At 47.2% G+C, this 20,151-nt stretch overlaps 1 protein-coding gene across 3 annotated transcripts in view; it reads left to right on the plus strand.

Moving 5' to 3' along the window:
• Positions 1 to 20,151, plus strand: part of CTBP2 (C-terminal binding protein 2) — a 132,123-nt gene that overhangs the window by 89,212 nt on the left and 22,760 nt on the right. Inside the window, exons 1-2 of one of the 3 annotated variants that reach the window (XM_064717481.1) lie at positions 2,962 to 4,113; positions 4,147 to 4,645. The exons of 1 other annotated variant lie outside the window; for it this stretch is intronic. In XM_064717481.1, coding sequence (XP_064573551.1) covers positions 2,962 to 4,113; positions 4,147 to 4,645 — 1,651 coding nt within the window. Of the gene's footprint in view, positions 1 to 2,961; positions 4,646 to 20,151 lie in introns of those variants that run through there. One more of the 3 variants, XM_064717480.1, reaches the window with a different exon arrangement.

Genomic DNA, 20,151 nt, shown 5'->3' on the forward strand with positions numbered 1-20,151 from the left:
GCCTATCCATAAATATTTCATTCTGATAATTTCTTATTCATTCCTGGGTTCACTGGGGGTGTAACATTTCCTTTGCTGCCCTGGTGGCACAGGAGGCAGCCCAGCTCCACAGCTCCTGGCCACATCTTCCCCACTGCATACAGCTCTTGGTCAACAAAAACTGGGGCCAGCAGAGCCCTCCAGAGAGGACATTTGGCCCTTGGCTGCAGGGAGATGTGCAAATCCTGCAGCCCCTGCTCCTCTGCTTGGCTTGGAGCGCAGGAATGTTCTGTTTGTTCCATTGAGGTCAGCACTTACGGAGTGAACCTTCCATATGCATGAGTGTTCCAGTGGCAGCGCCCAGTTTGGGTTTCCTGGCCCCGTGAAGAGCAGGAAGAAGAGCACATCTCCTGCCCAAGCCTGTGAGGGCAGGCTGATGCCAGGGTGGTTTCCAGAGCCCAGATGTGCTCCTGTGTGTGGGATTGAGGGGGTTTGGAGGTGCCTTTCCATGTGTTGCTGTCACCCATGTGTGCCCTGGGCCAGGCATGGCCACCACTCACAGATGTGTTGGTTTGGGTGAGGTTTCTATTGTTAAAGCTCTTGGTTTTTTCAGAGGTAGTGAATGCTTCAAGCTCCCTTCTGGCTTCCCTTGCAGTTGTTGAAAATCAGCATTTTTGAAATTTCATTTCTCTATGGCATGTTTTTTTTCCATTGTCAACCAGGGCTTTACATGGTGACTGTTTGTTAGTAATTTCTTAGAAGACAATGGTGCAAGATGCCCTTGATCTATAGACCAGGATTTCATTATTTTGTCATATACATTTTTGGTAGATTTCTTCTGCTGCTTTGAAGCAAATGGCATCAATCTCACAGTATCCAGTTGGGAATACATTTTATTCTTTAGCAAAATGTTGTTGTAATAAAATGTTTTTGTTGGTTAAAATACTCTCTGCTTTATTTGTAAGCCACAAATGTGTCTTCCCGTCTTGACTCTCACAAAAGAAGAAATTTTCCAGTGTGTCTGAAGTTTGTTAGTTAATTCAGTATAATGCCAATCAGATATTCTCTGAGAATTGCATAAATAATATTTTAGGCCGCATGTTTTGCATGTCAGTGTAATATCCAGCATAATTTTCAAGATCGTGATTCTTGAGGATGGAATTGGAGGAGAGAATGTTTGAAGAGGATTTGTAATATTTACTGCAATAAAGAAATTTAGGGATTACTCAAAGATCCTGTCAGTATTTGGGTCAGAAATATAGCCCAGAGGTATTAGTATGATAGGCAAGTTTAAGCATTAGACTGTATTAGTGATTTAGCTATCATAATAGCACAATAGTCCATCATGTGATGGCTTGTGCACGAAACATTTATTGTGGATTAGCCAGGAAAAATGCTCAAGCTGTCTTGCAAACAGGCCAGGGAAGGTGACTGTTCCTCCTTTCGGTGGGTCTGTCCTGGAAGGGGGTGTATTGGAGGGGAAGAAAGCTGTTGTTGTAGCAGAGAAAAGCAAAATTGTTTCCATCTGACTTTTTTAATTCAAAAAATAAAATGTTGCCTCTGTAGCAGTGGTCAGCAAAATTAGGAGCAGTTGAGCTATTCCTTCTTTGAAAAGGAATATTTGAGCATGAGCAGCCTGTCATAATCTGGGCTACATGTTTTGGGGAGCCATTTTAATATCTCCTCTGAAAACAATGACTCTATATGGAAATTTTTATTACATTCCCAAATAAGAATTTTCTGTGCTGTGATTCCATCTAAATCCCTTTGCCTACTCCAAGTGTAAAAAAAGCTTAATCCACATGAATGTTGAAATACTGCTCAGTACGAACTGAGTTTTTTGTGATGTTTCTGAGTGTTTTCCTATTTCATAAACATGTACTTTTTCCAAAGGAAGCTGGAGATAATGGGCAAAATTCTACTATTCCTTTTTGCTTTGTTAGGCCAGGCTTTAGATCCTTTCATCCTCCCCTCCTTCTCCATGACCTGTGCTAGGGTCTTAAAATTATACATTCCAGATTACACCTCCACAATTTTCTGCCCTGGGATGATGAAAGGATTTGCGTATTATGGTAATATTATAAAAAATCTTTCTGGAGCCTAGTTAGCGTGGCTAATTTGAAACTACAAAAAAAAGTAATTTCCAACGCAAATTATAATATTCATAAAGTGCTAAACAGATACCTAACTAATTTCTGACTGTTCTTGTATTCCCAAGTATCTTACACTGGCCTTTTTTAGGCCTGTCTGCTGGCTCCCATTTAATTTGTCCTTAGCTGTGTGCAGTGGATTAGCATTTCATCAGGTTGGATTAAGATTGAGCTGACACTGAAGCTTTCTTTTTTATTTTTACATGCGCCTGTGTGGGGCCGAGCGGATCCGCGCACGTTCCGTGATCCCGCTGCCCATCCCCGCTGGGTGCCGGGACAGCCTCCCCCAGCACGTGAGGGGGGAGACAACCAAAACAGAGGAAACACATGCTAAAAAAAAAAAAAACAAGTTAAAAACAAACAAGCAAAAAAAAAAAATCATCATTCCCTGGGGGAAAAATTGCATTGAGGTTGCTGGCTGGGTCAGTGCGTGAGATTTCATCGGGCTAAAATGATGTCACATGGAGCGAGGGCTTTAGTGGTTTTATTTAGCTCCTAATCCCCACACACTGCTCGGCCAGTTGTCCATGTGCGCTCGCCGTCCCCAGCGGCACAGGATAAAGCATCTGGGCTGAGCGCGGCCGCTCTCCCGCGCTGTGGCTGCAGCGCACGGCCAGGGGCAGCCCCTCCGCCGGCCGCCGCATGCTCTGCCTGCTAAGGTTACCCAGGATTAATAATTCAGGTGACACTTGGAAAGACAAAACCTCTGGTTTCTGAAGTCCCGGGAGGGCTCAGGCGCAGCACGGCCCGGTTTGGATGCGTGCCGGAGAAGCACTGAGAAGGAAGGCACCTCCTCTTCTTCGTGCCAGCGGGAGCAAGCGGCCTCGAGGTGATGCCCATCCCCAGCAAGCACCCCAACATCGGCCGCTCGCAGAGCTGGGACGCTGCGGGCTGGTATGAGGGGAACTGGGAGAGCGAGAATGCCTTCGAGTACCAGAGGCCGCCAGGCCGGAGGAGCTCCCTGACCTATGGCGGTGAGGGCGGCTGGTATGAGCCACCGCGGGCAAATGATATCATCTTGCAGGGCGGTGCGGAGCTGAAGCAAGAGGCGTACCCGTACCAGGATGCCACCTTCGCACCGGGGCCCCTGAGGAAGGGCTCTGTCCCCGACTTCGCTTACTGTGACCGGCCGGCGCCCATGGCAGGCCGGGGCTCTCTGCCACCCCAGGATTACTACAGCGACCCGTCGCTGTCGGCGAGGTCACCCAAGGACCCTCGACTCTACCGCGAGCACGTGGCGGGCAGGCCGCTGGCGAGCTATGGGGCGCCTGGCAGCCGGCTGTCCTGGGACCAGAGCGCCGCACGCCCACCTGCCCCACCCGATGCCACCCGCCTCTACAGAGACCCCAAGCTGGCCCTGGATGGGCAGCGGCTGCGTGGCAGAGATGTGTCCCCAGCGTGGTACGGCACGGAGCCCCCCGGCCCGCGCTACGCGGCAGAGCCACCCGCTTTCCCCAGCAGGCCAGGTTACAGCGATGGGGCAGAGCGGGCTCCCGAGGTGGCAGCAGCAGCCAGGCAAGCCGTCCCCACCTGCCTGGTGGTGGATCCCACCACCAGCACCAGCAGCAGCTACGGGCCAGGCAGGGAGAGCACCGGCGCCAAGGGTCCCTACGACAGCTACGAGGCGGCGGTGGCGACGCCTTCCCACCCACCGGTGCCACCCGCCTTTCCTGGGCCAGAGGGCAAGAGGAGCTTTGACCCCGAGTTTGTGGCGCTGCTGCGTGCGGAGGGCGTCTCTGAGAGCACCTTTGCTGCCCTGCTGCAGCAAGGCTTCGACTCCCCAAACCTGCTGGCCATGATGGAGGAGAACGACATCAAGTCGGTGGCACCCAACCTGGGGCAGGCCCGCGTGCTGTCCCGCATCGCCCACAACTACAAGGCAGAGATGCAGCTGCAGAGACAGGAGCGCAGGAGCGGGCCACTGCGCCCCAGGACCCGCTCCAACAGCTTCAGCCACCGCAGCGAGCTCCCGGCAGAATACGGGGTGCCCACCGTGGATGGCCCTGGCACCTCGCAGCACCCGCCACCGCTGCAGCCGCTGTCCCCAAGAGGTGTAGAGATACACCGCCGGCCATCCAGCGCCCCAACCCAACACCTGCTGGAGACCACCACCTACCCAGCCCCAGCGGGGCCTCCTCAGGGGCCGCACTTCCTCCCCGGTTCGGGATACAACACCCCCCTGCCTTGCAGCACGCACCCGCGTCCCGCCTCTGCCTACTCCGCTCCGGTCGGCGTGCCCATGACGGCGGCCAACCCGCACGCCAGCCCCAAGACGGCGTACCCCACCACCTACACCGTGCCCATGGAGCTGATGAAGAGGGAGCGGACAGCGGTGGCGTCACCGGCACCCAGCCCCCACAGCAGCCCCCAGCTCCTCCGCCGGCCGGGGACAGCAGGGGACAGCAGCCTGGCACCCACCGGACCCGCCTTCCCTGCCCAGCTCTCCCCGTACCCGAAGCTCAGCAGGCGCACAGGGCCCCCCGTCATCGTCTCCACCATGGCGTCGCCTGAACCAAGTAATTACTGAAGGCTTAGTCCATAGAGTAGTTTAGAACCACCTTGTTGTTGCTTGTTTTACCCCTCAAAAAACCCACAGTCAAATATCATGGGGGTTCATGCCTAAATATTAGACACTGTCCTACGTAGGAAATGAGGTGAAGGGGATTTCTTTGCCTGGCTGTGCTGGCCATTCAGAGCTAAAGAGGCTGATTCTTGCACAGTGGTTAAATTCCAAATATTTTATTTGTTTAGCCAACTTCAGTTAAACATGAGCGGTATCTCAGATAGTGCTTCCAGGGTTAATCTTGCCGTTCCTGTTGTTTGTCGAGAACAGGAGATTAGACACTGTGCTGGCTGAGCAATTAGGACTAGAGGGTTTGCTGCAGATTGACTTTTTACCGCTGTTATCAGGCACAAATGTGTCCCTGTGAGGAAATGGTTAGCATTGTTTTGACTAAATTCATCAGATAGTTAATGGTGTTATTCGAGAATCGACTTACCTTTGGTCATTACCTAAGGCTTTGCTTCTTATTATTAATTTGCTGTTTTATCAAGCATACAAAATAAACCCCTTGATTTCCTTCTCGAGATGCCTGTAAGTGAAGCGATAGAGCTGTTAAAGTAATAGGGCTGTGCTTAAAACTAAAAGCCTGTCATTAAGCACTGGAACAATAAAAATGAATGGTGGCTCCTAGACTTGCCTTCCCTTTCTAGAAATGCTCCGGCTCTTGGCTGCTCGGATGAAAAACTGAACAATCTGAGCAGGATCTGCTCCTCCACTTTGGAGATGTGGCACTCAGAGCCTGGTAGAAACTAACCCCCAAAACCACCCGGAGAAATACAAGGGAATTCATCAAATCCATTTATTTGTGCCTTGACCTGTTTGAAAAAAATGTGGAAAGACACCCCTTGGAATGTTTTTTTGCTGGTAATGACTCTATGAGCAGGGAGTTTTCTCCCTGGGCAGCGCAGATGAACTCCCATGCAGATGATTCCCGAACAATTTGCCGTACCAGCACACACACACAAAGCCTTAATAAGAGGGATACCATTTATAGGCATCGAGACAGTGCCAAACTGGTGATGCCATTCCACAGGAATCTAAATAAAGAATGATTTTGTGAGTGGAAATGATAAAGTTGTCAAAATGCAGACACTTGGCACACCCCTTTCCCTGCCATACCATAATTACACAGCTAGGAAGTAAATGCCGGTCCTTTCACGCTTATGAGTCCTTTATGTAGCTGTTGTAATGTATTGATTTCTAAAAAATGCTTCAATATTAGGCAACATGTTCTGTGTTGACATGGATCAGATGCTAAAGTAGTACATCCAGGCAGTATTTTTAAATAAATGCAGCTAAGAAGACGAACTGGCATAATGTGGGGAACACAAATATGTTCATTTATTTGCGCTGTGTCTGATTGAGCGGTCGATGCCGACGCAGCGACAGCTCTGGGCTGAAGGACCTTCAGAGCACAGGGATTGGGAGCAATCTCCTCCACCATGGGAAACAGATCCCTCCTTCCCTGGCTCTTATTTATCAACTGCAAACCCCATTCTCTAAAAATCTTGAAATTATCCCTCCTCTTCACCAGAATTACTGGTACACAGCAAGAGGCAGCCAGCAGCATTTCTGTGCTGTTGAGTTCTTTCTTGCTACTCAACCCTCTTTTTTTCCTTTTTTTCTTCTTTTGCCCACGACCATCTCATTTGCATGAGGATGACATTTGTTGCTCCAGTAATTTCATCTGATAATGGCCAGCTTGCAAAGCGGATCTGAAAACATATTCCTTAATTATGTGTTGCCAAGCAACGAGAGGGTTTGGCCATAATCACAGAAAGATTATCTTCTCGTTGAAGGCCCTGAAAGGTTTAGCTGAAGTAGGACCTGTAAAATTGTCTTCATTTTTATTTATTTCCCCTTTTTCCTTTCCATATAGCCTGAGAGGTTTTCTTCCTGTTAAACTGTATTTTAAAGGTAGAAGCCAAGGTAAGGCACATGGAAAGATTAAAAATGGGGAAGTGTGTGGTTGTTTGTAGTTGTTTGAGCTGTGCTGAGCAGGAGTGTTCACACTTACCCACGAGGGGATAAGCTGAGGTTAGAGATATGTTAAGATGTTGTAAAGCTTTGAGTGGATGGCAGAAACTTGACTAAATCCAGGAAAATTGTATTTGCCAGCCAGGATGTGTTTTCAGGAGTGATGAGCCTTCTCTTGGCTGTAGCTTTGGCTGTGGATATTTGAGTTAGAAGGTGAAAGAAAATTCAGTATTAAACTCTGTCTCCAAATGGCTGCAAATATTTTCTGTCAGTGTAGGTTAATGTCTACTCAGTCAGTAGGGGGTTATAAAGTGCATGTTACAGCCCGGTCATGTTTTGAAGCTTGTTATATGGATAAGACCTTAAACCAGACCATTTTGGGTTTTTTAAAAGTCTTGTTGAACTATGCATTGTAGTCTTCCTACAATGAGTTGTTCCTAAATACCCCATTTGTCATTTTATACTGATTTTGACACTCTGAGTGCATTCTGCACTGTTCACTTTGGAGTTTGGACAGAGGGCTTGTACGAGGGAGGTGTCTTCTCCTGCCTGGTGTTAGAGGCAGGATCCTGGGCAGGGATACAGGCACATGCACATGTTTATGGACCTCTTGCTTTGGGAAAAGGAGCAATGAGATTTACGCTGCAACTGCTTTGCTTTTCTTAATTAATAATAAGTTAGGTAAATTTGCCTTCCTGGGAGTTGCAAGGGTTGTATGAAGAGGAGGTGGTGAATGAGCACCTTAAACCCTTTGCTGTGGTGGCAGGGTGACGTCTCCAGAGATGAGCCAGCTTCCCATGCCAGGAGCTCCTCTGGCAAAGCTGCTGCTCTCCATGTCAGTGAGACCTTGTCAGGAATAGCTGAGGGGAGTGCTCCTGCAGCCTGGCCATCAGAGGATCAGCAGTGGCGAGCAGCAAGAGAGCCCTGCAAGGTCTGAGTGACAGACACGTGTCAGTAGGAGGGCTGAGCCAGAGAGGGTTTGCGGCCAGCCCCGTGCTGAGCTGGGAGGGAGGGCAGGGAAATAAATAGTCCAGGTCAGCAAAGCTGGTGAGGGCAAACAATATCTCACGGTCACTGATCACATTGCTGCAGCTCCGCCTCCAAATTTTGCAACTTCAGTTTATGATCTTTGCTAGTATTTTTGTATTTTTCTTAGATTACTTTTTTTTTTTTTAACCCAATTTTTTAGTAGTAAAGCAGTTGGCACATGAGAAGTCTTGTATTTTTTTAGCTAGCCTGGACTTCTCCCAAAACAGTGGCCAGTCCAGATTTCTGTTTCTGATGCAGGACTTACGGAGCTTAAATGAGAAATGGTGGTTCATTGCAAATATGTATCTTGGGTGGCTTATCAAGCTCTCATTTACACATGAAGATGTGAAAGTGAATTATCACAAAAGGGAAGATGCTTCCCACAGGGATGAGGAGCAGAGCTGCCCTGTAAAGTCAGGTGGGTATCATCAGGGAGCAAGAGCAGAATTACTTGGCTGTAAGATTTGGTTGAAAGCCTGACCTTTTCCTGAGCAGAGAAAGCCAGGCTGAGGACAGCTGCCCTCCTTGGACAAGTTGTTCTCTCCAGTGTGAAGGGGACTCATCCTCTCTTTTATCAGCTTAAAACCCAGCTAGAAATGCCTTTCACTGTGATTAGCTCAGCTCTGCTTGTACTCTTTAACACCTTGTTGTGATGCCTTTTATTGGTATTTCCCCCGTGTGACAGATCAAAACTGTGTTAACCACACATAGTTGTAGGCTGAAACTCTGCACATGGGCAACCCCCAAAGAGGGAAGGGCATAGGCAGGAGCAGGAGCCTTGGTGGTTGTTAAAGGGTGGTTAAAACAGCCAGTCAAAGATGGTTAAAAGACTGACATTTGCCCACTTTTGTAAGCTATTAATTCTTTTAACCTAATTAATTTAAGCTAAATTGCCACCGTTTTCTATGGGCACACTTTAGCAGGATATTTCCTACACAATATAAATTTCCTGAGCATTTGCTGATGTTGATTTATTCTTTGCCCAGTACAGCAGACAGCTCAGAAATCGACTTCAGGTTTTCTTCCTTGTGTTTTCTGTACAAACCTCAGCATGGAATCCATGTAAGGTCTCTCAATTAACAATCTGGACTGAAACAGCACCAAGGGAAGCTCCGTGCACTGAATAAATCTGATTTCATTTGCACATTGACCTGACAGACCATAGCATGTCCTTGGAGCCATTCCCAGCTAGTGTGTTAGTCCAGGTAAACCCTGCACTGCCCTCACTAACAAAAACACGGAGCAGTGTTTTTAACTGGGATCATGACTCCCATACAAAAATGCAGGTTGAAATAAACAGACAGGTCTTTCTCTTGTCTGCTCTCCCCATGGTCACAGCATCAAGACTCTAATATGCAAAATGATAAGGGAAGTAGCTGGAAAACTCAGAGTGAATTTCTGAAAGCCTTTGAAAGGCTCAGAAGGGCCCTCACCAACCTGTGCTGAGGACATGAGTGTGGGATCTTAAAACTGAAGGGACCCCAACTGCCCACCTTGGCAGGGTGAATGGCTAAGGAGCAGAATGTGCAGGAGATGTGCTGTTGACTATCTTGACATAATACTGACTGTCTTGGCCAATCTGCACATGCAGTTCATTGGTGGCAGGGAATATGCTTTTAAAATACTTCTTTAAAGGCTGAAATACACTTTTTGTAATGGTTTTATCAAAAGCAATATAAAGTGTCAAACTCATTCCAGTTGCAATTCATTGACTTTAGTGCCATGGCAATAAAAATGAATTTGGCCTGTCGAAGGAGAACGTGTTGTCAGATGCACAAGTGTTGTCATCTTCAATTTACACTTTTCTTTCACCCTGTGTCTCTGGTTCTCCAGCATTGTTAGGACTTTCATATATCCAGATCATTCTCTGACTATATTTGCTGACATTTTTTTAGCCTTCTCATAAGTAGTTTCCATAGCTACAAACTTCGTGTTCACAGAGGGGAAAAAAAAAATTTAAAGGTTTCTTATTATTATTGTATTAAACATTTTTTATATTTCTTCTCCTTGTCATTCTCATATCATCACACTGCAGCCCGGTTTAATGAAAATGCTGCACAACTGAATTGCCTGTTATTTTTAAAAGCAAAGTAGGTGCTGAGCTGACTCCTTGAAAAGCAGAAGACCAACATCATTAAGCCACTGATGTAAAATAAATGTTGCAGACGTAGGATTGGTATTAGTAATGCTTATAGATGGCAACTGGCAGGTGAGCTTTTGACTTTTACACCTAAATACAACCTGATATTAACAGCATTCTACTGCCTTTTGGTAAAAAACCCTAATTTTTAATGTCTTTTGTCTGCTGTTGGTAGTGTTTTGTTTAAGATGAAGTGTTGCTTATGGGAGTGGGGTTTACATGGGTTGTGTTTCCAGTAGGGCAGAGGTGTGTTGGGCAGAGGTGTTGGAGCAGTTGTGCCTTGAGGAAGGGTTTGGGCAGAGGTGTTGGGCAGCAGTGCTGGAGCAGCCATGTCCCAAGGCAGGGTTTGGGCAGAGGTGTTGGGCAGCAGTGCAGGTGCAGCCATGTCCCAAGGCAGGGTTTGGGCAGAGGTGTTGGGCAGCAGTGCTGGAGCAGCCATGCCCTGAGGAAGGGTGTTGGGCAGAGGTGTTGGGCAGCAGTGCTGGAGCAGCCATGTCCCAAGGCAGGATTTGGGCAGAGGTGTTGGAGCAGTCGTGCCCCACACAGGGCAGCCCTGAGGAAGGATTTGGGCAGGGGTGTTGGGCAGAGGTGTTGGGCAGCAGTGCAGGAGCAGCCATGTCCCAAGGCAGGGTTTGGGCAGAGGTGTTGGGCAGCAGTGCTGGAGCAGCCATGTCCCAAGGCAGGGTTTGGGCAGAGGCGCTCGGCAGTGCTGGAGCACTGCCCAGTTCCTGTTCAGGGAAACAGGAGGCTCTGAGTGCCCAGTGCTGTGTCCAGGGTCTTGCCTCCTGCGCCCTCAATCCAATTAGCTGCCCCAGAGCAGATGGAGCAGATTAGTGCCCAGCTCTCCTTCCTCCACCCTCTCCCCCGGTGCAGGGGGTGTCCGGCCAGCAATCGGCTTAGCGTGGGTCGTGTGGCACAGCATGGCACAGCCCCTGCCCTGGCCCTCAGCAAGGAACCCCCTCAGCTCTGGGGCTGTTGCCTCTCCCCCAGCCTGCTGGCTCCAGTTCTTTGGTAGTTTGGGAGCCCTTGACCTCAACTAATTTCCCAGGCATAAATTCCTTTTTTTTGTCTGCAATGTGGCCCCCAGGTGCGTGAGCTGTGCTCCACATTGGAACAGCTCTCCAGCAGTGGGGTTGGGGGTGGAGGGTCATGGTCCTTTCCCACCTACAGCATTCCCTCCTGGAATCTCAGCCAAAAAATCTTGTGTGGCCAAGGGAGATCGTGGCCTCTTGCCTTATCTTGTACGTGAAAGCAGTGTCAGGCTAGGAGAGGTGGGAGAAGTGACACCACGGGGCTGCTCCTGCAGTTCCCAAAAGCATCACAGTGCCTGGGACAAGGGTGGTTTAGGCTCTGTAATCTGGGACCATGAGCAGCTTGTCACAATAAGAAGGAAACCAGCAGGGTTTATCTGCTGGTGGAGATCCTTGGTAAATGCTGGTGTGAACAGCCAAGATGGCATTCTCATGTTTTATTTATGTATGGACATATGTATAGATGGGGAGAAAAAAAATCTCAGAAATATAATCAGTGTCTCAGTCATTATCCATTTGGATCAGTGCTTCTGCAGTCTTCATTGTTTGCCAGAAGTGTCTTGTTTTGGTTATCAAGCAATTTATTATTTCCTAGCTTGGCGAGCAGACAGGCAGACAGGACTTTGTTTAGACAGCAAACACAGTGAAGAGAAATAATTTAGGATATAATTCCCATCTAAAAAAGTCAGAAAAAGAGGATCAGAACTGAGGTGTCATGGAAATATTTGGCATGTATTTCCCAGTGTGAAGGTGGTATCTCCAGGGGGGTTCCCTCCATCCAGGGAGCATCAGGAGGAGCAGGGGGTGGGATGCAGGAACCTGGCAGTACCCACCTGACTCCCCTGCTGGTCTTCTTAACCTTAACACGTTTCCTGACACTTGTGCTAAACACTGCAAATCCCTGAGCTGCCTCCTACACATTCCCTTACTGACCCTATAGATTATCAGCCTTTTCTTAGGGTGGCCCAGGCTCTTGTTGGACTCTCTCACTGTTACCTGCAGAGGGAAAAAAACCCAGGAATGGAGATGTCACACACATTTGTTTTGTTCTCTGTCATCTTCTGAGTGTTTTGTTAGAAAGGTTTAAATGAATATTGAAAAAGTACAGTAGCTCATGCAAGTGCATATGTTTTGTTTTGTCAATGCAAGGAATCGTGATTAATATTGTGAAGGATAACAGAGAGGATTCAGTGTGGACAGCAGAGAGCTTGTCCGTATCTAGACCATCCTGCTGGGACACTGAAATAATCAAGAATGCTTAAATGTCATTTTAGTTTTCCCACCTGGCCAGCAGTTCCTATAATCTCTCCTATCTGAGCATCTTTGAATTCTTCCTCATGTTGAGTAGACCTGCATAAAAGTGGGAGCTGTTATCTTACCAGCTGAAACATTTGACTTAAGAGTCTTAAATTTCCATTTCGTTCTTGTCTGCAGAGAATGTGATCTTGTTTCATCTGCAGTCAGGGCTAAAAGGTCCCAAAACCAGGATTACTAATAACTAATAACATCAGGGCAGTGCCAAACAACCTGTCATGTTCTGCAGTGGAAGTTTTCCCCTTGGAGCTCATTTTTATTCAGCAGGGAAGGTGTTTTCTGTATTTGCTGCTCACCCTAAAAGCCCAGGCTCCCTTGGGGCAGTGTGGCATCTCCCATACCATGCCCTGGCCAGAGGGAGAGCCAGGGGATCATTTCCCTGCTGGGAGATAAGCAAGATACAGAGGAGCATCCCATGGACCAGCAGCCCCACGCTCTGGCTCATCAGCTCTTCTTCACTCCAGTTTTCTGTTCCTGAAGTTTGCATGAAAAATTCCAACAAAGTGATTATTTGTAATTTTTGTACAATATCTTTCCAGAGGAGCAGTTTCCAGAGTAGGGCAGTGAGTCAAGTTCACTTGAAAAATTGTGATTTTGTCATTCATTTCAACAGGAGAAGGTTTTTTACTCTCTCCTGCAAAAGGAGCCAGCTCTACATCACTGACTTTTATTGCATTTCTTAAAATTAGATCTACAAACCCAGTGGTTTCTTAAGCAGGAGAAGCTGTAGGTTTCATGCATTGGAAGCCTGTGCATTATTAAAAATAATAGGGTAAATTTGTCAAATGGATAATGAGTAGGTTTCTTCCTCTGTTTTTCAGTGTTTTAATGAGTGCAGGAAATGTTTGCTATTTATTTGCTTTCAGGTTTTACCAAGGAGCTCTGGAGATAATTGTCAAAATTCCAAGTGTGTATCAATATTTCATGAAGCTCTGTTTTCCCTCTGTACATTCACAAGTTGGGTCATTAGCACTGGGACTGATATTAACAGGCATGAAAAGGCATTCCACCAAAGCCTTGCAAGTTTGAGGATTTCTGAAACAAAATTCTAGTCAGGTCTTCTGGGTAAAATAAATATAGGTGATGTTCCATGGTTTCAAATGTTAAATTTGTCGGAGAATTTCGTGTTTGATCTTGGTTTGTGTGGTTTGTGGACCTGATCCAGAGAACACCAAGGCTTTGTGTGTGTGTTCTGTGTGTTTTGTGCGTGTGTTCTGTGTGTTTGGCCTCATGCCCAGCACTTACCACAAATTGGGGTGTACCTTACAGAGATAGGATATCCATCCACGTCATCCTTCGGAAAAAAAGCAAATTCCACCTTTCCTACCACCAGCAAATTAAATTGTGTTGAATTATTAAAGCTCAAATTGCTTTTGGATGTGGTACCAGTCATCACTGATGCTGGCTATTTAGTTTGCTGCTGGCTATTCAGTTTTGGGTTGTTTTTGTGCAGCCTTTGAGGTGCAGTACTGGCTGTGTGTTAACCACTGTTGTTCTGCTTTGGACATTTGCCATTTATAAGAGGCTACGTTTTGTATGTTGAATGTTTCTTTTTTCTTAATTTCTGACATTTTTATGTAAAACCATCATATCCCTGTTCTCATTCTGATTAGGCAGCTTATCCTAGTTTTGGTTTTGCTCAGCCTAAAACTCTGGTGTCAGGCTGGTTTTTGCTCCTATTCAAGATCTAACCCAACTAGCTCAGTGCAATGCTCTCAAGAAAAAAAAAAATAACTCAGGAAATGAAAATTATTCATAGATATGGACCCACTGTGCTTTGCTGTAGAGAGGGTGCAAAATTAATTGATAAATTATTGTGGTTTTTTGACCATTCTGAATGGTTGCCATGAGGGCTTCACCAGCACAGCTGAGTGGTAGCAAAAAGGGAGACTTTAAACTTGATTGAACTACACAAAGTCTGGAGTGTTGCTGTGGAACTCTGAAAGTGTGCAGAGAGCTGTAAGGTGGATGGAAGGAGTACCCAGGGCCTCTGAAACACAAAATGCTTCAGAGTTAGAAGGGATTGAAGCAGAAAGGGACCAGTGATGCTTCCCCGGAGAGGGAGGAATTGAGTTCTGCAGGAAGGGCAGAGCTGGATGTTTGACAGAGGGGTTTGAAGATCCTTGGAGCTAGCAGATGTCAGAACTGGCCTGTCTGTCAGTATTTTGGGATAATTTTAGGATTTGTGACACTGTGGGCTACAGTAAAGCAAAGGAGGTCACTTGTGAGCACAAACAGCAGTGTTAATCGTGGTAGCAGTTCAGGAGGAGAAGGAGAAATGGCAATCATGTAATATTGACACAGCAGGAGTGTGTGGAGATAATGAAATTGGTCACAGCTCGATATGACAAAGTTCCAGACTGTAAACAGAAATATTTGTCAGAGGGGAGACAGTGCTCAGGGTGAAAAACAGGTGCTTTGCTGAGTAAAAATCACCTTGTAAAGGATTTGCAGCTGTGGGGGTTTGTAGGAGAAATCCAGGGCAGATCCATTTGACTGCCTTGTCCTTCTAGAAGGAAGTTTGGAAAGTTGGTGGTAAATACATCTTGTAACTTGTGCTTGGCTCTGAAACAGCTTTGCTCTGAGCTGGACTTAAGAAGACAGGAGGTAGCAATGCAATTCCCACCCAGCTTTTGGTGTTTTTTGGTTTGATCATTGGTCTCCTGTGCCAGGTGCCAAGAGGACAGGATTCCTCTGTGTGATGCTGCCTGGGAGAACCTGGCCTTACTCTGGACCATTTCCTGGGGAATCTCCAATTTCTTTACTTCCACTCTGGGAAATTCTTTGGCACCCTGACTTTTAATCTGTTCATAAGGCACTTTCTTCTTTGAAGAAGCACATACAGAGGGATGCTGGAAAACCCAGGCTGCAGGCAGTGCTGGGAGTAGGCAGGGCTGGAAACTGCCCCACTGAGTCAAGGGGAGCAGCTTTCCTCCAGCACAAACACATCTGGAGAAGTGGGAGAGGAAGGAAGAAGGTAGGGAAGGAGAACAAAGAGGAGAATCCTGGAATCAGCAACAGTAATCCAACCAAAACACTGCAGCAGGACAGAGGGTGCCCTAAAGGTAGCCAGTTTCTAGGAAAGTATTCCATGCTTGGGAAGAATGGTGCTGGTAGCAGTCACAAAATGTTTGTGTTCCAAGTTTTTGGTACACTTCCCCTCTCCAGCTGGCACAGTTACACGCTTTGTTTGTTTGCCTCCAGCTCCTACCCTTTGTGGAGTTAGAAATACTCTGATTCAAGTCCATCCAAATACAGCAGTGCCATGCTTGGTAAGTGGGTCATGAGCCCTTGGGGTCTGAGCAAAGATTTTTAATCAGAATTTGGCAAACGAGCAAGTAAAAATTCTTTTCAAAAAACCTCTTGATTCCAAGATTTCGCTTTAAGATTAATTTTCTTGTAAACAGTGTGTGACCTGTGCTTTGATGCTTTGCATTGAGCCACATGGAGCTCCTGGGTGTGACTGTAAGGCAATTATGGAGTTCTCCTGGAGTGATATCCATAGTCTCCTGTCAAGTTTGGGATGACTCTTTCATCTCTTCCTGGAAGTGCTCAGTGAGGGTGTACTGAGGTTTCTTTTTGGAGCCATACTCAAAAAACTCAGCCATTGCTGTGTGGTCACCTGTCTGCAGCTCCTCAGCCTCCCTCACATCTGACACTCGTGTTTTGTTTCATTCTGTGGCTGGTTTGGAGCAGGAAAACCCAAACTCCCCATGCTCAGTTGGGCAGGGGGGCTCCCATCACTCCGAGGAGTGTGCACAGCCCGGGAGGCCCCAGCTTCACCTCAGTCACAGTGAGAGCACCTCGAGTGCACCCCTGGAAACAGTCCATGACCCCTGTTTCTCCTTGGCAGAGCCCTGTGCTGAGGAGAGGCATCAGCATGGTGGTTTCCTGCTGCAGCCAAGGAGTCTTTTCTTCTCCCTTTGCCTTCCCAGTCTCCCCAGATGCTGCCTCTCCCCCAGGAGCTGCTTTGGCACCAGGCATTGGAATTTCCATTGAGAGATGTTCAGTTGTCTCAGCACAACAGGTATCAGCTTCTTTCTCATCACAGGTGTCAGGTGCACAGGTCAGATTGACAGATCACTTGTGACCAGCACAGGGAAAAGCTGCAGTTTCTCTGCCTGTGGTTTTCTTCCCTTTTCTGTGCAGTCTTTCTGTCCTTGTTTGAGAGACACACACACTCTGAAATGTCTATTCTTAGAGAGTTTGTTGTGCTTTGTCTGCTGTTTAAAAAAGCTACACAGCCTTCCTGGTTATTTTTTTTCCATCACCAAGCAGGGCAGAGGCTGAGGAGACCACCCAGCAGTGCTGCTGTGCTGACAGGGGTTCTCAGATGCTGTTGAGGATGGGCTGCCTGATGCTCTCAGAACGTGCCAGCGCTCTCATGGCCCACGCTGGGTGGTTGCAGCCCACCCTGGGAAATGCAGAGCCACAGTGGGGATGTCCAGGGGACAGAGTGACAGCTCGTCACAACCCGACAGCAGTTCTGTATTTGACATCTTGAGGTCAAAAACTGTCAGTTCCTTATTTTTTACGGTGTCTTAAATCGCCTGGAGAGTGTTTTGAGCCTTGTCAAAATGAATTAATTAAGACCAAGTGATAATCACAAGCCTGTGTTGGTCTGATTCAGCAGCAGGACTGTGCTTGATTTTCAGCCTAATAAATACAAATGGTTTTGGAGGATCTGGGGGGCTGATAGAGCCCGTTTGTGTTTCCTCCAGAGCTACATGTGCTGCAGTTTTTCCTTGCTCTTTGCCTTGGCAGTCTGTAGCATTGTTTTCCTCCTCCTTAGGAACACAGCCAATTTTCTAATTAAGGAGATCACTCTGCAGCCATTGTCGCTGTTCATTTGAGCTCTTTGTCCATACCAAAGTTTCCAGCTCCCCAAAAGATTTGAAGTCACTCCTTACTACAGCTGGAGGAGGACAGAACTTGTGGCTCAGGACAGGCTCCTCCTCTTAACTCTGTTAAGAACCAGGCATCAAGCACCTCATGGGCAGCAAATTCACTTCGTAAGAGCTTCAAATCCACCTCTGGCAATGACAAATACTGCTGAGGTTATTTTTCTATTGGATTCATATATTAAAAAAAAATAGTTACAAGAAATAAATATCACTTTATGCTGGGCTTTACTGCTTACTGGGCTTTGAGCCTAAAAGGATTTAAAAGTCATCATGCTCTGAGGGAAAGTTGTAGTGAGAAGGAGGATGTGGAGGGTTGCTCCAGCCAGCTGTTGTGATTTGGGAAAAGGCTTGTCCTGACTGATGGAAAGGAGAGTGGGACAGACAGAGAGGCAGCCAGGGCTCACACAGCCACGCCCAGTGGGATTAGGACCAAATTAGAAACTTGGCTTGCAGGGGTTTATCATTTCCTTTATGTTGTGACATTAATAAATGCAAATCTTTATCTTCTAGCTGTTATCCTCCCTTGTATCTTTTGTTAATGAGCATTGTCCCCAGTTCAGGCTGTGCTGATAACTGGATGGAGAGGATTCATGTGCACGCATTCATGTGTGTTCTTGTGCTGTGCAGAACTACCTGAATGTGAGGAGAGGATTTGGGCACTTCTCAGTGTCTGTGTGCCAGCTCCTCCTGTCAGCCTGGACTTGGACAAGAGTCCTGGAGACAATGCCACGTTAATGCTGCACAGTTGAGTGCTTTTGGTATTTCACAGTGCAGCACAATAACTTCTTTTCTCATTTTGTTTCTGAAGTGCATCAAATTCAGAACATATGCACCATGTCAGGGCTGCTCTTGCCAGTGAGCCCAGAGAAAATGCTCAGATCAGGCCTGGTTGGTAACTCAGAGGGAACTGCTGAACTGAAAGATGATGGGTTTAGATTAAATATTGGGGAGAAATTCATTCCTGTGAGGGTAGTGAGGAAGCTGTGGCTGCTCCATCCTTGTAAGTGTTCAAAGCCAGGCTGGACAGGGCTTGGAGCAAGGGGAAGGTGTCCCTCAGGGTGTTGGAGCTGGATGAGCAATCAAGTCCCTTCCAGTCCAAGTCATTTTGTGATTCTGTGGCTCCTGCACAACTTGGCTGCACAGTGGAGGCCACGGTGGCCTGGTGCTCAGCTGGGGTTGGGCTCTCCATCCCAGTCAGTGTGCTTTCCATTCCAGAGAGGGCCCATATGGAAGGGAGCTCTCTACTAGCCAAAATAAAGACACTCAGCAATCTGCCAGAGCCGATTAAAGCTTGTAGTCTGTTACAGGCAGAAAGAAATACAGTTTGGGGTAGAGGATACAAAATACATTTGCAAGGCATCTGAACCTGATGCTGAGACATTCTTTCTCTCAATGTTGTTGTTGCCAATAGCTTCTCTTGTGCTCAGACCAAAACTATTTAGGGTGGAACATTTGCTCCCTACTTTCTAGCAAGCCTGGTCGCAGGAATGAAGAATGGATTCTTTTAGTGGCTGCAGCTGGTTTGAATGATCCCCACACTGAAGCCATTGAGTCCAGGCACTCCTCATGTGAATCACAAGGAAGAAGCAACTGGGATTTTGTTTTTGTGCCTGACAGGGGCAGAAACAGCGGAGCAGCCACAAGCTGATTGCTTGAACCCAGGCAGAGGAGGGTGAGATATGTTGTGAGATGTGCCTGGATGTCTGTGCTGCATCCTCACCCACACCTCCTGCAGGGCCCCAGAGAGGACAACGTGGCTGCACTTGGTGCACATCCATCCTGTTCATTCAGTGAGAGCTGGAAGAGCAGTTCTTCAAGGATTGTGGCCCTTACATTACATACAAAATGAAAAAAAAAGTCATTCAGCCCTTCCATGTCAGTTGGCAAGACCTTGAGCAAGGCTCTGAGATGGAGCTGCACCTCTCTCAAGGTCTGCTTCTTCTGAGGAGCAACAAAATAGCTTGTTTTGGTAAACTCAGGGAGTCATTTCCACACCCTGTGTCAAATCTAAGTCTCTTTTTATTGGGCATCTCTCTGTTGGTTTTTAAGCTGAAGTAAAGTCAGTTTTGATTAGATTTTGGGAAGGAATTGTTCCCTGTGAGGGTGGGCAGCCCTGGCACAGGTGCCCAGAGCAGCTGTGGCTGCCCCTGGATCCCTGGCAGTGCCCAAGGCCAGGCTGGACAGGGCTGGGAGCACCTGGGACAGTGGGAGGTGTCCCTGCCATGGCTGGGGTGGAGTGGGATGGGCTTTAAGGTCCTTTCCAACACAAACCATTCTAAAATCCTGATCTTATGTTGAGAGCAACTTCTAGAAAGTTTCTGCACAAGAATCACCTTCCTTTTTCCTTTCAAAGGATGAGGGCTTCAGGGAGACACATTTTATTTGTTTGCAGAGAGGACAGCAGGTCAAGGAAGGCAACTCAAGTTGGGCTGAGAATCAGGGAGAGATTTGGGAAAGCTCTTGCTAAAAGTAATGCTGCCAAATGCAGAGAGGTTTGGTGGTAATTAAAAAGCCAGCTCTGTATTCCTAAGTATTCTTGGGAAAGTCAGCTGGCCACGTGCTCTGGGTTTTTTTCACAATGCTGGGTTTTTCTTTGTATTACCAAAGGTATTAATTAGAGGAATAGATTACACTGAGTGCTGTACAATTATCTCTTGGGTATTTGTGGAATGAACGGTGAAAGCTGTGTGAAACTGTAAAATGCTCATTTAGCTGGGTGTCTTGATGAGCACCATGTCTCACTTCCCCTCTTTGCCACGTCTCCTGAACCTGTTGATTACAGCCAGCAGGGTGGTTTTGTGTCAGTGCAGCCTTGGGGGGGCTTTGGGTCCCCCTCACACAGGGGCACAATGCAGCGTTGTTGTTGCTGCAGGAGCCTCTTTTTCAAGATCACGAGGAGTTTTCTCAACACACTCAGTTTGATTTGGTTTGTTTTGTAATCTGTATGATCTAATCAAGTGAATAAACTTCTAGACAGGGGTGGGATGCATCAGAATCCTTCTTTGCCAACTGCCTTCTGCTGCAAGGCAGGAAATTTTGTCAACTTTCTGAAATTTCAGTGCAA

The sequence above is a fragment of the Zonotrichia leucophrys genome, chromosome 6, assembly GCF_028769735.1.
Source record: "Zonotrichia leucophrys gambelii isolate GWCS_2022_RI chromosome 6, RI_Zleu_2.0, whole genome shotgun sequence".
Taxonomy (NCBI): Eukaryota; Metazoa; Chordata; class Aves; order Passeriformes; family Passerellidae; genus Zonotrichia; species Zonotrichia leucophrys.